General features: G+C 42.2%; 2 protein-coding genes across 4 annotated transcripts in view; one reads left to right on the plus strand and one right to left on the minus strand.

Annotated features, from left to right (window-relative positions):
* spega (striated muscle enriched protein kinase a) overlaps positions 1-6,657 on the plus strand; it is a 32,420-nt gene extending 25,763 nt beyond the window's left edge. For both annotated transcript variants that reach the window (XR_007898697.1, XR_007898698.1), the window contains exons 6-7: positions 5,187-5,351; positions 5,618-6,657. The gene's annotated coding sequence lies outside the window, so the exon portion shown is untranslated. The remainder of the gene's footprint in view (positions 1-5,186; positions 5,352-5,617) is intronic.
* A 6,836-nt stretch (positions 6,658-13,493) lies between these two features.
* The window catches only part of obsl1a (obscurin like cytoskeletal adaptor 1a), a 38,569-nt gene continuing 36,261 nt past the window's right edge, over positions 13,494-15,801 (minus strand). For both annotated transcript variants that reach the window (XM_051712494.1, XM_051712495.1), the window contains 4 exons: positions 14,992-15,153; positions 14,739-14,843; positions 14,370-14,636; positions 13,494-14,175 (listed from right to left, as the gene is read on the minus strand). In XM_051712494.1, coding sequence (XP_051568454.1) covers positions 13,901-14,175; positions 14,370-14,636; positions 14,739-14,843; positions 14,992-15,153 — 809 coding nt within the window. In that variant the 3' untranslated portion in view covers positions 13,494-13,900. The remainder of the gene's footprint in view (positions 14,176-14,369; positions 14,637-14,738; positions 14,844-14,991; positions 15,154-15,801) is intronic.

Genomic DNA, 15,801 nt, shown 5'->3' on the forward strand with positions numbered 1-15,801 from the left:
GAAAGTTTAATGACTTGCAAGTAATATTTACAAATCCATTTTTATTGTTGTTTCTTCTATTGGCGACCTCTTTTTTCCCCCAGCTTTTTGTTGCCATATTCAATTCTCGAGGTCAAGAACTGAACCCGGGTCTCTGACACGTGGATCAAAAACTCTGCCACTGGATGATACTGCACATAGGCAATTAGGTGTAACTCTCTTATTTATCACCTATGCATGGTCTATACATTATGACAGTGATTGTAAACTGCAGTTCAGAATCGCATGAGGAAATTATGCCGGCTGAAGTAAAAAAAAACAAAAAAACAATGCATTTACTGTATATTAATTGTAATTTAATTTTCTTCTGCCCTGCATTTTTCCTGCCTGCAATCCACTTTCTTTTGAGTGTCTTTGCAGGATGTCAATGTCTTCCCTTAAGAGGGAAAAAGTATTTTGTTAAATAATGTGGTCATTAATTTATTAACAGTTACATTTATAGTGCATTTCATAATACATATTATTTCAAAGTTGCTTTACTGAGAATTCTGAAATTTTGCGTACAGTATTTATAAAGTATGTCTAAATAAATATATTTATTTGTATTACATGTGGTACTTTCTGGATGGCACATGCTTCCCGATTTCTTACAAAAGAACAGTAAAGTCAATCTATCAACAGAATCAGTAGTTCTGTCAACACCAAAACATTTAATGTAGGTTTAGGCCAGGCACGTGCAGAGGGGTTGGCTCTAGGGTGGCAACGAGGGGTACCCCTCTGAGCTGTTCCAGGGTGTGTAAATGCCACCCAAAATGAAAGCTTACACACCTAAATTAAATCAAGTTTTTTTACCCTTAATAATATTATATAGGGGTGTAAAAATTCATCAATATTATGCTGAAACTTGATGCATTGTTTACGGAATTTAACAATCAATTATAATGACTATAATAATAGCCAATGTTTTCCAGAGGCCATCTGAGATTAAACACACACTCTTGCAACAGACACAGGGGGTGACTGAGGAAACAAACTTGCACTTTAAATTTCTGCCTCATTATTCGTAATTGTGCTCGTCTATATAAGCAAAATAAGTTCATTGTTGTTCTTTTCTTCCCCAATTACGATATGTTGTGCATATTGTGGAAAATTTGGAAAATGCACTTAAAGGTAGACGATACTGTACTACGCCTTTACTAACGATCATTATTAAAGCAATATCACGAGCGAGAGTGCTGTATGGCCCTATATAGGCAGGTCATCACAGCCGTGCTGATTTTGGACCATACAGCACTCTTGCTCGTGTGATATTGCTGCATTACATCAGTTCAACAAACAAGTGACTAAATAAATGAGGAAAAACTAAGGACTGTCACAAAAAACGCACTTGTGCGTAGAACTACTTTCTAACACCACAGATCAGGATCTGCCATTGCTAGTTCAGAAGATGTGCACAAGTCCCCTTTACTAATTTGAAAACGTCACTTTAGGACTAGAACCGACGGCTTGGGTTGTTTCTAACAAGTCATTTGGGAAATAAGGATGTGTGTTTGAGAGAGAGAGAGAGAGAGGAGGAGTCCATCAGGACTCCCAAGCTGTAATGAACAGTAAAGCTATAGCTGTTTAACTTAATTCCACACCTGTAGTGTAGCATTAGCTTGCTAAAGATTATGGAATTTTAAAATACATCCTATTTACTCTGTGTAAAAATAGCCGTCCGAGCAGTGGGTCCACCAAGCATTTCGCGGTAGCTGGTGTCTCATCCACCATGATGAATGTTTACATTTCCCAACGTGGACACTCCGGTATCCAATAGTATCAGGTAAGCGTATGTGCAATTACTTAGTCAGTTGAGTCTATCTGCTGTGATATGCCCTAATGTTAAAGTTTAACTGTATTTCCCAGCCTGTATGTTGTAGCAGTAGTCCAAGCGATCATGGAGTGAGAGACAATGCCGATGACTTCAAAGAAATCGCTTGCTGACTGACGTGCGCTTACTCAATGAACGTCAAAGTTAACTAGTTCATAACACATAAAAATGAACTTATGGCGCCACCTACTGGCTAAAGTCTTTAATGTCACAAGGATAAATGAAAAGACACTCATCTAGCAGCTCTTATCTGCTCTGCTCTCATACACTTTAGTTTAGAATGCCACAAACACAGGTGGTACAAGTGATACAAACAGTGAAGCGTCTTTCTTCTCTCTCTTTCTCTCTTACCTCTAACAACCCCCCCCCCCCCCCCCAGGTTGTTGAGACCACCCCCATGAGCACAGTAGGGAAGCCTGGGCCGGTCTGTGTGAGCTGCGGGGAAGCCGGGCACTGCCAGGATCGGTGTCCAGTTATGGAGGTGGGGACACTGATCCGGATCCCTGATGCTCCGCAGGCTGCCCCCGAATGGGCAGTGATGTATCGGATACCGGTGAGTTTAAAAGGGGATACATATCAAGCTTTGGTGGATTCGGGTTGTACCCAAACCTCTATTCACCAACACTTGGTGCAAGGCGGGGCATTGGGTACGAATAAACGGGTGAGTGTGCTGTGTGTGCACGGGGATATTCACAGGTATCCGATGGTTACCATTGAGATACTATTTGGGTGGAAAAAGCATAGAGTAGAGGCCGTTGTTAATTCCCGCCTCACCCATCCACTGATTTTTGGAACGAATTGGCCTGATTTTTGGAATTTATTAAGGGAAATATTTGTGGATGGGTCCAGTAAATGTTGTCTCGGTGTGTGACGTGCGATGCTATGGCTGGGGAGGCAGTGCCAGAGCTGTCTACATCTGCTCCATGTCAAGATGACACAAGAGGGGGAATTCCTGTCCTCAGGGGGGTTCCCTGAGGGGGATTTCCCTCTAAAGCAGTCACATGACGAGTCCCTCAAACATGCGTTTTACCAAGTGAGAGTCATCGATGGTCAACAGCTCCAGCCTGATGTCACACTCACATACCCATATTTTGGTTATATTGAGTTACTCAGGACACTCAAACAAAAGAAAATACAACCCAATTATTAGTACCGAAGAGCTGTCAGGAAACCCTCTCCCAGGCGGCTCACTATAATCCAGTGGCTGGCCAACTAGGTCATGAGAAAATGCTTAAACGATTAATGGCAAAAAAGTTTGGCCAGGCATTCACGGGGACATTTGCAAGTGGTGTGCGTCGTGCCGTGAATGACAGTTGGTGAATCTGCCGGCCACCCCAAAAGCGCCATTGCACCCTCTACCGCTAATCGAGGTCCCCTTCAAAAGAATTGGCATGGACCTCGTCGGGCCATTAGAACGGACCACACGTGGGCATTGTTTTGTATTAGTTCTAGTGGACTATGCAACCCGATATCCGGAAGCAGTGCCCCTGTGCAACATCTCAGCATGTAGTGTTGCGGAGGCACTCTTCAGAATAATCTCCCGAGTGGGGATTCCAAAAGAAAGGGGACGCTAGAAATTGGGATAAGTGGCTCAAACCCCTGTTATTTGCAGTGCGAGTGGTCCCACAAGCCTCCACAGGGTTTTCCCCATTCGAGCTGCTGAACGGGCATCAGCCACGCACCATGCTCGACGTGATGTAGGAAGCTTGGGAGGAGGGACAAACAGTAAAAACAAAATTCAGTACGTTCTTGATCTTAGAGCAAAACTCCACATCTTGGGTCAATTAACACAGGAGAATTTGCTCTAAGTTCAGGAACGTCAAAGCCGACTGTATGACAGGGGCACAGTGGGCACAGTGGCAAGACCCCTTTGAGGTCACACAGTCACACGGCGAGTCAGAGATCTCGATTATGAGGTTAAACGAATGGATGGGGCAGAGCACGTAAAATTTACCACCTCAACCTCCTAAAATCATGGAGGGAGGTGGTCCCTGTGGCCTTGGCGACGGTAGTTCCGGAGAGGGCAGAGCTCGGGACTCTCAAACCAAATTAATTCACCCTGGTCCTGTGTGGAGACCACCTTTCACCATCGCAGCTCACAGACGTGGCCAAGTTGCAAGTTGAATTCGCGGACGTCTTCTCACCTCTCCCCGGTTGGACAAACCTCATAGAGCACCACATCGAGACCAACTGGGCGGTGGTTGTTCGTAGCCACCTTCCTGAACACAAGAAAAGTGTTGTTCAGGAAGAATTAGACGCAATGCTCGAGATGGGCATAATAGAAGAGTCACACAGCGATTGGGCCATCCAGGTGGTTCTGGTACCTAAGAGCAATGGGACGGTCCGGTTCTGTGTAGACTATCGTAAAGTGAATGCAGTGTCCAAATTTGACGCGTACCCAGTATTGACGAATTGCTCGATCGGTTGGGCACGGCTCAATTTTATTCGACACTGGATTTAAAAAAGAGATATTGGCAGATCCCTTTAACTCCAATCTCCTGAGAAAAAAATGGCTTTTTCCACACCAATCGGCTTACACCAATTTGTGACTCTTCCATCCGGTTTGGATCACCCATTGGTACCTGGCACTTCAGCCGTTTAAATTTGAAGTGATCCACAGACCGGGGGCGCAGATGGCTGTGGCGGACTTTTTCTCCAGAAATGGGGGGGAGTTGGCAGGCCGGATATTGCCCTGGCCTGCCAACTCGGGCAATGGGGGTATCTGAGGATGGGGGCGTGGTCATGTGTCTGTCTGCGGCAGAGGGAGAGTGGTAAGGTTCGACACCTGGGCTGTCATTATCATTAACACCTGTCTCTTGTTATAGTGATTGCGGAGGGAGACCTGAAAAGGCTGACAAAGAGCATCAGTCAGCAGAAAGAGAGGGACCAGAGAGAAAGTCTTCCTGATTATTTGGCCACTGAGGGCCCTTTTTGTTTGAGTTCTGTGAACGAAGCTGAAGAGTAATAAAATACTCACGTTGACTGTTTTCGCTGCCTCCTGACTCTTACATTCGCCCTGAGAATACTATTTCTGTTATAGTCCCAAAGTGCCTTTTTTAAAAAAGAAAAGATGCTAAATGGCTATCCATGGTGAATATGAATTCCAGGTTAGGTGGTCTGCCTTTAGCCTTGCTTTGTTTTTGGCTTCGTTTTGCTTTTGCGTTGTTATAAAAATATACAAACATGCTTTTGAATTGAACAGAAATATAATGGATATTGTTGTGCAGAAATAGAATTTTGTTCTGTTGTGTCCAAAATTATTAAATTTAACTAAGTGCAATAAGGAGCTAGATGAATACTGCAGTAATTTGGTCCTGATTTATGTTCTTCTCTTTAGGTCCCAGCCCCCCATTAAATACTGCTTCACTAATGCATGGCTTCGGGATTCATATGCTGCATTCCATTCAAGTTGGATGTGGGACTGCTGGTCTGACAAAACAGTTGTAAATAATGAAGACTGTAACAGCTGGCGAAACTTCAGTTGATACAGCACCTTACAAATGTGAGTTGAATGCTTTACCATCACCCCAAGCTGTGTGAAAATGTACTTTGCAAGTGTTAAACTGAGGTTGGATAATTCGCTAAAGTTAGTGGCAAAACATCAGGTGCGTTTCAAATGTCACTTCCGTCAGCTGTTAAAAGCTGAACGCTTCCGTGAAGTAAAAAAACGTTAAGTGTTCCATTTGGGACGATACTACTCTTTGAAAATTCATACACTACATGGCTGAATGCATAGTATATTTTATAAGTGCATAGTGTGTCTTTCAGGATGGCTCAAAGAATACTTGCGGGAGCACCAGCCCAGACATGCAAAGTCAGCAACAAAACACAAGATCCTTCTGAGAGTCTACCAGCATGGGCCTCCATCGCCAGCCATTCTAATCTAACAGAGATTCAATCAGTCAGTGAAAAAATAATGACTAGACAAGGGTAAAGTTAAAGAGTCTTTAAGGACTGGAAATTCCATCGGAGAGCTCCCTGTTTGATGCATGGAAAGTTGTCAAAGAAGTTGGTCAAGTGTTGAACTTTGAAAGTCTTACATCAAAGACCACATCTCAAGAACAAATATTGAATATTTTTCTGTTGTTGATGTTTATGGTGTTGATTACAGGAAAGTTACTGACTGATAGCCAGGTAACAGTTGTTTCAGGATAACGACCAGTGTTGTGTAACGTTTAAAAGTAACTTGTTAGAATATTGTTACTTCTTAAAAAAGTTACTTAATTAATTAAAAAGTTAATTTTTATGGAAAGTAAAGTGTTACGTTACTTTTGCATTATTTTTGCGTTACTTTTTCTCACAGCCACTTTCTCTTCTGCTATGCTATGCATTCCATACAAATAAGCCATGCATTGCATACAAGAGACATTACAGGTCATGCTAGCTACTGTACAACACTCATGTCAAAACAACATAGTAAACAAACAGATATTTAGAAAGTATTTCTTCATGTCATATTTATAATAAAGAATCAATAACATGAATATGCATGATTTGTTTTTCCATCAACATGGCATCCAATATGAATTATGAAGAATAACAACTTACCTAAAGCAGCAAAGTCCAACACTTGAACCTGCATCATATATGTCATCATATGTGGTGCCCATCGATAATGCCAGTCAACTTAAGATGTTCTTCAAAAGTCAGGATAAAATTCAGTGGGGAATGCCAGTCTAACATGTTCAAGTAATGTGTCTGATAATAAAATAATATTTTTCACTTAAGTCATCTCAGTGCAGGCTTGTTTTGACTTGATCCATGGTGACAGACGGCACTGGTTGATTGCATACAACTTCAAAGGCGCATGTTGATACAACTTGAATGGAATTGTTTTTAATGCTACCAAAATGTCATAAAAACGGTTTGTTTCATGAATCAAACTACTTTTTTTTTATAAAACAAAAATGTACAATCTTTTTAGAAACTAAGACATTTTCTCTGCATACACAATCGATGTAGTACGATGCTTGGAGTCAATGATCCAGAGTCTTTTCTCATCCCATTCTCCCAGTTATGGGGAGCTGTAACATTGAGCAGTTCGGCTGCATAAGTTCGTGAATTGAGTGAGTATTTCACCCTATGTACAGTATCATGTCGTGGCCAGTGACAGACTAGTCTTATAATCCCTCTGTCTAAATGCGTTTACTGATGTTTTAATGCAGTGTTTATTAACACATGAATCAATCGCGATTCACTCAACCGAATGTTGACTTCATATACGCTAAAAACTGCAATTTTGCCAGCTTGTATAGCTATAGCGCATGCGCATTAGCTAGTTGATTGACAGGTGATGTCTGTATCTAAAAGGTGATTGGCTTTTTTAACTGCAAGGCAGGACTTCCTTTCTACATCCATTGACTGTTGGGTGCTAGAGCTTCTTAGCTGGGCATTCCAATTTCTCCCATTCATTTAAATAGAAGTTACTTGTCTCTCACTGCTAAATAGTCTCTGGCCTCACACTCTATAGAACTACAATGCCCATCATGCACTACATCTCCCTGAAGTTTGCACAATTTTACTCCTGATTTCTCACAATACATGGAAAGTAGAGGTGTAAAAAAGCAAAGCGTTACTTTATTTAAAAAGTAACTCTGATATTATGGTCTAAAATACAAAAATATTGAGTTATTTTACTTGTTACTCAAAAAAGTAATCTGATTACATAACATACGTTACTTGTAATACGTTATCCCCAACACTGGTGACGACACATTAATAAAAAGCAAAACTGAGTTATTACTACTACTTCAACTACTACTTCTACTATGGATCAGCGAATGTATCAGATTGTACATTTTGTAATATGATTGTCCAGCCTGAACTCATTATACATTTGAACATTTATTTGAACATTTAAACATTTTTGTACATTTGGATAGACACTGAAATATACAGTGAGATACAGTATGGAAGTTTTGACAGCATCAAATAATCAGCATCGATAATCAGAAAAATTTCCCAATGATTATCATCTAGTATTTGTCTCTTCAAACATATTTCCTGATACAACTTTGGCAAAGTGTGAAGGGCAGGGTAACCAGAGATTATTTAGCAGAGATGGGCCACTTCTATTAAAATGAATGGGAGAAATGGGAACACTCAATCAAGGAGTTCTAGCACCCAACGGTCAACGGATGTAGAAAGAAAGTCCCACCTCACAGTTAAAAGAGCAAATCACCTTTTAGATACAGACATCACCTGTCAATCATCTCTAGAACATGCATACGCATTAGCTATACAAAATAGGAAAATTGCATTTTTAGCGTAATATTAGCGTATATTTATGATACCAGTATTGTCAGATTTTATTGCTGATTTGAAATATGTTCTTTGATCATAATCTTGACCAACCATTTTTGAGATTTTGGTCTTTATCCATTCAAGTACATAATCACGAGATAGGCGAGAGCCAATGAGCATTAGACATGACTACCATAAAATGTGTCAAAACGCTTCTTGATGCAGCAACTTTAGAATTTAGAGAGGATTTAGAAAACATAATGAATGCAGGAGTTCAAATTAACAGCTGATATGGGCGCTAAGGCGTTTGAGTTGGAAAAAATGCTTCAATTTGAGTCTATTCCTCACACAGAGTTATCTGATGACAAGGATTATAGCGCACAAATACAATTTATTAATTTTATCATTGTTTTATGGTGCTTTTGTGATTTATTTATTTAAATTTTCAGAAAACTCCTTTTGTTTCTTATGGCAAACAAAATAAAAAATATATGCTTAATGAATGATTTAACGATTACAGAATTTATATTAATTTTAACATTTTCAAGTTTAGCCGTGGTTAAAGTGATATAATCCTTGGAAATGTCAGAAAAGTCAGCTGAAATTACAGAACAGAATGAAACCACTGTGATGTCATTTTAGGTAAATGCATCAACTGTGTTAAATAATTGTAATGGCATTTTACATTTAACTAATCTCATTGATTATAAATGCATTGAAATTAACTGATTAATTCCACGAATTCAATATTTAATGATTCAATCAGTATACGTATGTTTCTGAAGGTGTTAATATGTCAAATTTGTTAGATGCTGTTAATACGTCAATTTTGTATGTATTAAAAATACCCAGCGGCTCCCCGTCTCGGTCCTTCTACCTACGGGTATGAGGCTGAGTCGGTTAGCACTGGGGGCGATTTGAGGACTTCAATGGGAGCTTCTCTGCCGGGTAACCCCCCACGGACCTCCCATTCCCCTGCACGCTCGTATGCCCCTGCACGAGGGTAGTTCTGACCCGGGATTAATGCAGGAGCTGCGCTCGGCAACCGACCTCACCCTCCGGGCGACGAATGTCACGCCGCGGTCTCTTGGGCAGGCGATGTCCACCTTGGTGGTCCAGAAACACCAATTTTGGCTCAACCTGGTCGAGTTGAGAGAGGCTGACAAAGTTCGATTCCTTGACGCCCCCATCTCCCAGGCTGGCCTATTCGGCGACACCGTTGGAGACTTTGCCCGGCAGTTTTCGATGGTAAGGAAGCAGACGGAGGCCATACAATATATCCTGCCCCGGTGTGGCTCGAGGCCCCACACCCCGTCTGCTTGTCGCCAAGGTTGGCCCCCTGCGGAGGTAACACTGGCTCTGCCGCAGCGGGCCAGCCCCGGCGTGGAGCCGCCCGCAGGAAACAGATGCCACCCGTCTCACGGCCAGCCGCAAAGAACCCGAGGAAGGCTTCGAAGTGCCCCTGAGACCGGCAGCCCAGGATGTCGGGTGGAGAATCCTTATTTTCCTTTTCTTTTGATTTCACCGCATGCCCAACGGGCTGCGGTGCCCACTTTGTCAAGAAAAGAGCAGTTCCCTCACTTCCTGGGCCTCACAGTCGGTGTTCACGGCCATCGTTATCATGACCGCCGGACACGTTTCTCTCTGGCAGGTTCGGCTCCCCGGAGGCGGGACTGCCGCCCCCGTGTACCCAGCTGTGGCACAAGTCTGCTCCCAATGTGATGGTCTCCACGGGTCACGAGGACGCACTTCTTCCTCCCCGTCCCAGGCCGTTCCGGGGGTAGTCACAAGGAGCCAGGTAAGTGCTTTGATGTCCTTAGACTTGGCACGGCCACAAGTGGCACCTCAGGCTCCTCCCTATCACGAGGCCCTGCCCGCTGGTACGTCCGACATGGTTGTTCCCTTGGTGTGGCTCATGCTCCCCAACCCGTCACGTTGGCTGATCAGGACTGTCCGACTCGGCTGTGCGATTCAGTTTGCCAGGCATCCGCCCAGGTTCAACAGCATCCGAAGACTTAAGTGGCCTACCACTGGCAGTGGTAGACACGATCACTCAGGCCAGGGCTCCCTCGACGAGGTGCCTGTATGACCTGAAGTGGTGTCTGTTCGCTATGTGGTGTTCTTACCGATGCAAAAACCCCCAGAGATACGCAGTCGGATCAGTGCTTTCCTTTCTGCAGGAGAGGCTGGAGGGGCGGCTGTCCCCCTCCACCTTGAAGGTGTATGTAGCCGCTATATCAGCACATCACGATGCAGTTAATGATAAGTATTTGGGAAAACTTGATCGTCAGGTGGAGGTTAAACCCCCCCAGACCACGCCTCGTTCCCTCGTGGGACCTCTCTGTGGTCCTTCGGTGTCTACGGGGAGCTCCATTTGAGCCCCTAGAGTCAGTAGAGTTAAAGGTGCTCTCTTTGAAGACTGCCCTCCTGATGGCGCTCACCTCCATCAAGAGGGTAGGGGACCTAAAGGTGTTCTCTGTCAGCGAACTGTGCCTGGAGTTCAGCCCGGGTGACTCTCATGTGATCCTGAGACCCCGACCAGTCTATGTGCCCAAGGTTCCCACGACCCCGTTCAGGGATCAGGTGGTGAACCTGCAAGCACTTCCCCAGGAGGAGGCAGACCCAGCCTTGGCATTGCTGTGTCCGGTGCATGCTTTGCGCATCTACTTGGATCGCACGCTTGGATTAGAAGCTCCGAGCAGCTCTTTGTCTGCTTTGGGGAACAGCGGAAAGGAAGTGCTGTATCCAAGCAGAAGATCGCCCACTGGGTCTTTGACGCCATCGCTATGGCATATCCCGCCCAGGACGTGCTCCCCATTTTCCACAAAGTGGTTTCCCCATTGGTAAACCGCATCTTCCTTGGGCAGACGCCCCTCTGCCCCGGGTCACCGTGTCTGTAGAAACTCCTCCCCCCTTGGGTAGGACCTACCACGGGACCCTTCCACATGATGTGCCAAGACCATGTGATGTATTTCCACATGAAAGCCCCCCCCCCCCCTGGGTGGGGTGGGGTCTCTGCGGTGTCCTCCTCTTTGGAGGGACACCCCCCGACATGGACCTTATATGGCCCCCAGCTGAACGATATCATTCATTTTGGGGAGAAATAAAAAGAGAAAAGGCCATGGCTGGGCCGGCCGGTCCTCATTTTTTTGTGCAGTCGACTTGTCCTTGAGGTGCAGGGGACCGTTTGACCCCACAAGAGCATTGGGGGAGGTTACGTGACGGCCGAGTGTGCTGGCTACAAGGCACACAGAGGTCTGCCCGTCTCACCCCGCTAGTCCACATAACACAGTTCAGTAGTCGTGGCATTTTGTATAGGGACCCCTAGTGTCACTTCATCGACACAACGTTGAGTGAGTGACAGAAGGGGAACGTCTCGGTTACTGTCGTAACCTCCATTCCCTGATGGAGGGAACGAGACATTGTGTCCCTCCTGCCACAACACCAAACTACCCCCTGAATGGGCCGGGACCTTGTCTCGGCTCCTCAGTGCAAAACCTGAATGAGTGGTTGCATTCCAGCTCTTTTTATACCCGTATGTCCAGGGGAGTGGCATGCAAATTCCACTTGCCAATTCTCATTGGCCTTTTCTCAAAGATTAAGATGTCTGGGGCTCCCAGGAGTGACCCCTAGTGTCACTTCATCGACACAACGTCTCGTTCCCTCCATCAGGGAACGGAGGTTACGACAGTAACCAAGACCTTTCTTTTTCAAAGTTGATTGTTTGTGAAAACCATGAATGAAAACCCTTCTCTTCTTCATCTGTTCATTATTTCACTGCAACTGTGTAAAGCTGGTAGAATTATTTTTGTTCACATTTTAATTCCTGTTAGATTTTGCTTTTCCAAACCAAACATACATTGGCAGCCAAAAGTTTGGAATAATGTACAGATTTTGCTCTAATGGAAAGAAATTGGTACTTTTATTCACCAAAGTGGCATTCAACTGATCACAATGTATAGTCAGGACATTAATAACGTGAAAAATTACTATTACAATTTGGAAAAAAAAAATTCAGAACTTCTTAAACTACTTCAAAGAGTTCTCATCAAAAAATCCTCCACGTGCAGCAATGACAGCTTTGCAGATCCTTGTTATTCTAGCTGTCAGTTTGTCCAGATACTCAGGTGACATTTCATTATTTTCCAATTATCTGTTGTCCAATGTCTGTGTTTCTTTGCCCACTCTAACCTTTTCTTTTTGTTTTTCCTTTTCAAAAGTGGCTTTTTCTTTGCAATTCTTCCCATAAGGCCTGCACCCCTGAATCTTCTCTTTACTGTTGTACATGAAACTGGTGTTGAGCGGGTAGAATTCAATGAAGCTGTCAGCTGAGGACATGTGAGGTGTCTATTTCTCAAACTAGAGACTCTGATGTACTTATCCTCTTGTTTAGTTGTACATCTGGTCTTCCACATCTCTTTCTGTCCTTGTTAGAGCCAGTTGTCCTTTGTCTTTGAAGACTGTAGTGTACACCTTTGTATGAAATCTTTGCATTGTATAGTCTTCGTTCCTCAAAACAATGATTGACTGATGAGTTTCTAGAGAAAGCTGTTTCTTTTTGCCATTTTTGACCTAATATTGACCTCAAGACATGCCAGTCTATTGCATACTGTGGCAACTCAAAAACAAACACAAAGACAATGTTAAGCTTCATTTAATGAACCAAATAGCTTTCAGCTGTGTTTGATATAATGGCAAGTGATTTTCTAGTAACAAAGTAGTAATTTAGCATGACTACTCAAGGATAAGGTGTTGGAGTGATGGCTGCTGTCTAGATTTGATCAAAAATGACTTTTTCAAATAGTGATGGTGCTGTTTTTCACATCAGTAATGTCCTGACTATACTTTGTGATCAGTTGAAAGCCACTTTGGTGAATTAAAGTACCAATATCCTTCTGAAACAGCAAAATCAACAAAAAACTATTGGCCGTCAGTATATGGTAGGTATGAACTCAATTTAAATTAAATTTTTGCTGTTGTTCTTTTTGAAAACACTGGGTATGGGTACTGTGATAAAATGTACATATACTTGCTTTCCAGTGATGTGCTGTCCAGTATTCTTTCTGCAGAAATCCAAATAAAATGATAATTGATGAAGAAATAAATATTTTGATGTTTGACCCTAGTTTTGTATTGTATTTCTTTTCCAGATTGACAAAATATTTTTTATTTACAGGACATCACATTTGTACAGGTGTTAGACCAGTATTACCATAAAAACAGTTTGAATTTAGTGACCATGATTAACTACAGTTAATTTAACAAAGTATTTCATTCTAAACAAATATTAAATTCTTTGCAGCTCTTTACCTATACAAATTAACAAATTACTTTCACTCTCTTAAGTCAAAAATAGATCATAAATGCTATACAAAATGTTGCATTCACATGAGACACAACATACTTTTTACTCTTTATTGACTTGAGTTGTATTTCATCGATTCATGATTGTATAGATTTAATAAAAAAGACAGAATAATTTGAGTTAAATAAGGAGTACCCTCTTGTTTTAACCATTGTGCATGTCCATAACACTTCCATGTCTATCTAAAGTTTACAATGACATTCATTCCCTATTACATTCTGTTCACATCTAGCTGATAAACCCATACAACTAGATTTACCTCAAAAGCCTCAGTTTTACATTACAGCATTTTTCTCAAACTTCCAATTACTGTTCTAGTTCCATTGTAGTCAACACGAGGTCAAAATGTAAAGAGCATTACTTCAATTACTGTAATTGGATATGATCATATGTAATGTTTTTCTCTCTTTTGTATTATCCTTATGTACATAACCTCGCATAATTTACTGCAGCACTGTCAGTTTTGCACTTGTCTTGGCTTTCCCTGTGCTAAACTTGACTGTCCCACTCATGTCGGAGGTAGTTTTTTTGAATGTCAGTTTGTGGACATTCCCTTGGCTCTCTAATCTGATGTTGGGTCCTGACTGCAGGGTCTCCCCGTTTAAAGTCCAGATGGGGGGCTTGATGAGGATCACAGACGTTTCACACTGGAAGCAAGCTGGTTCCGGAGTCTTTACCTCCACATCCTCTAGACACTTCACTACTAGGATAGACTGGGCTGTGAGGTCATAGAGCAAGAAAGGTGGAACTTTGGCCCTAATTGTAGTACATCAATACAAAAACAATCTATCTATTTTTCTATTTGTCAGTCATAAACTAAATGAAATACTGATTCAATTAATTTTCCTAAGCATATTTTAAATTCATCGACCAAAAACGTAACTACTAGCAGTTTGTTATACAGGTTCTTACCTTCCACCATCAGCTTGGCTGCAGATGTCAGCTCTCCAACCTCAATGCTGTAGGTTCCTTCGTCCTCCAGTGCCACCTGGTGAATGACCAATTTGTGGTAACAGCCCTCTTTTATTATCTCCTTGTGTTCTGTGGATTCAAGCTCCACATCTTCTTTGTACCAGGTGACATCACAACGTGGGGATGACACAGTGCATTCCAGAATCACTCGATGATTCTCTAGTGCTGTACGATCCCTGAGGGGACGGACAATGCTTGCAGGGAGCTCTATAAAATAGAAGTTGAACCAAGATTTTTGGTAGGATAAAATAGAAGACTTTTATAAAATTACGAGTCGTATTCAGTTTAAGTTTGTCATTCAGACAGCACCTTCAACATCAAGATAAGCCACTGACTCCACTTGTTTGGAAACAAACTTAATCTCTCCAGAATCCTCTGCCTTCACATCGCAAATAAGCAGGAAGTGCTTTGTGCCTATTTAAATGAAAAAGAAAAAGATTGGATTAAAATGACACGTGCAATTATGTCTGATGCTTCCTCATTAGAGAAAAGAAAGAAAGATAAATATATAAAAATAATATACATGATATAAATATTCACAAAATTAGTTTAAGGTCCTCACCCTCTCTACGAGTCTTGATGGTAGAAGTAGGACGGATCCTGTTGCCATCTTTGTACCATTCTCCAGGCATGTCTTCTTTAGACAGCTCACACATAAAGACGGCATTCTGGTCCTCCTTTATGCAGAGGTCCTCCAAGCCAGTTATGATCTCTAATTCACGTTCTGAGAACAATGTTCTGAGTAAATTTGAAGCTAATCAATGGTACAAGAGTTTTTCAGTATAGACAAAATATTTTATACAGTAGTGTATGTTGTGGATGAGTGAACTACAAAGGTTTAAAGGTGAAGATTATGAAAAGCCTTAAAAAACTATTCCAGACATTCTAGACCTAGAAGTAACAAGGAAAATGGAAATCAAAATATCCGACAGCACAATACCCCTATCTTGGAACGAAAGCCATCTTAGTACAGCTGTGAGCCCTTGCATAATACATGCTTTTCCTAAACAACAGATAACCTTCCACATTAGTTAAAGGAAAAGTTCTCACAAAAATGATAATCCTCTCATCATTTACACGGGATGCCCAGTGGTGTAGTTGTGTCTTAAGAGAAGGCCATACTGTGAATTTACATTTACATTTAAATGTATATATTTACATTTAGCAGGGAAATAAATTTACAGCACAAATTATGGTTACTCCAGAGATGCTTATGCATCAGCATTAGACACTGGAAATGTCCTGCCCCTTACTGAAACAGAAAATATGATTGATTAGCAAATATCCAATCACATCTGAAATGAACTTTCTAATTAGTGGATCATCTTAATCAGACTGTCTGACTTGCCCGTGCCATCAGTTGCGCTCCCGA

The sequence above is a fragment of the Myxocyprinus asiaticus genome, chromosome 12, assembly GCF_019703515.2.
Source record: "Myxocyprinus asiaticus isolate MX2 ecotype Aquarium Trade chromosome 12, UBuf_Myxa_2, whole genome shotgun sequence".
Classification (NCBI taxonomy): domain Eukaryota; kingdom Metazoa; phylum Chordata; class Actinopteri; order Cypriniformes; family Catostomidae; genus Myxocyprinus; species Myxocyprinus asiaticus.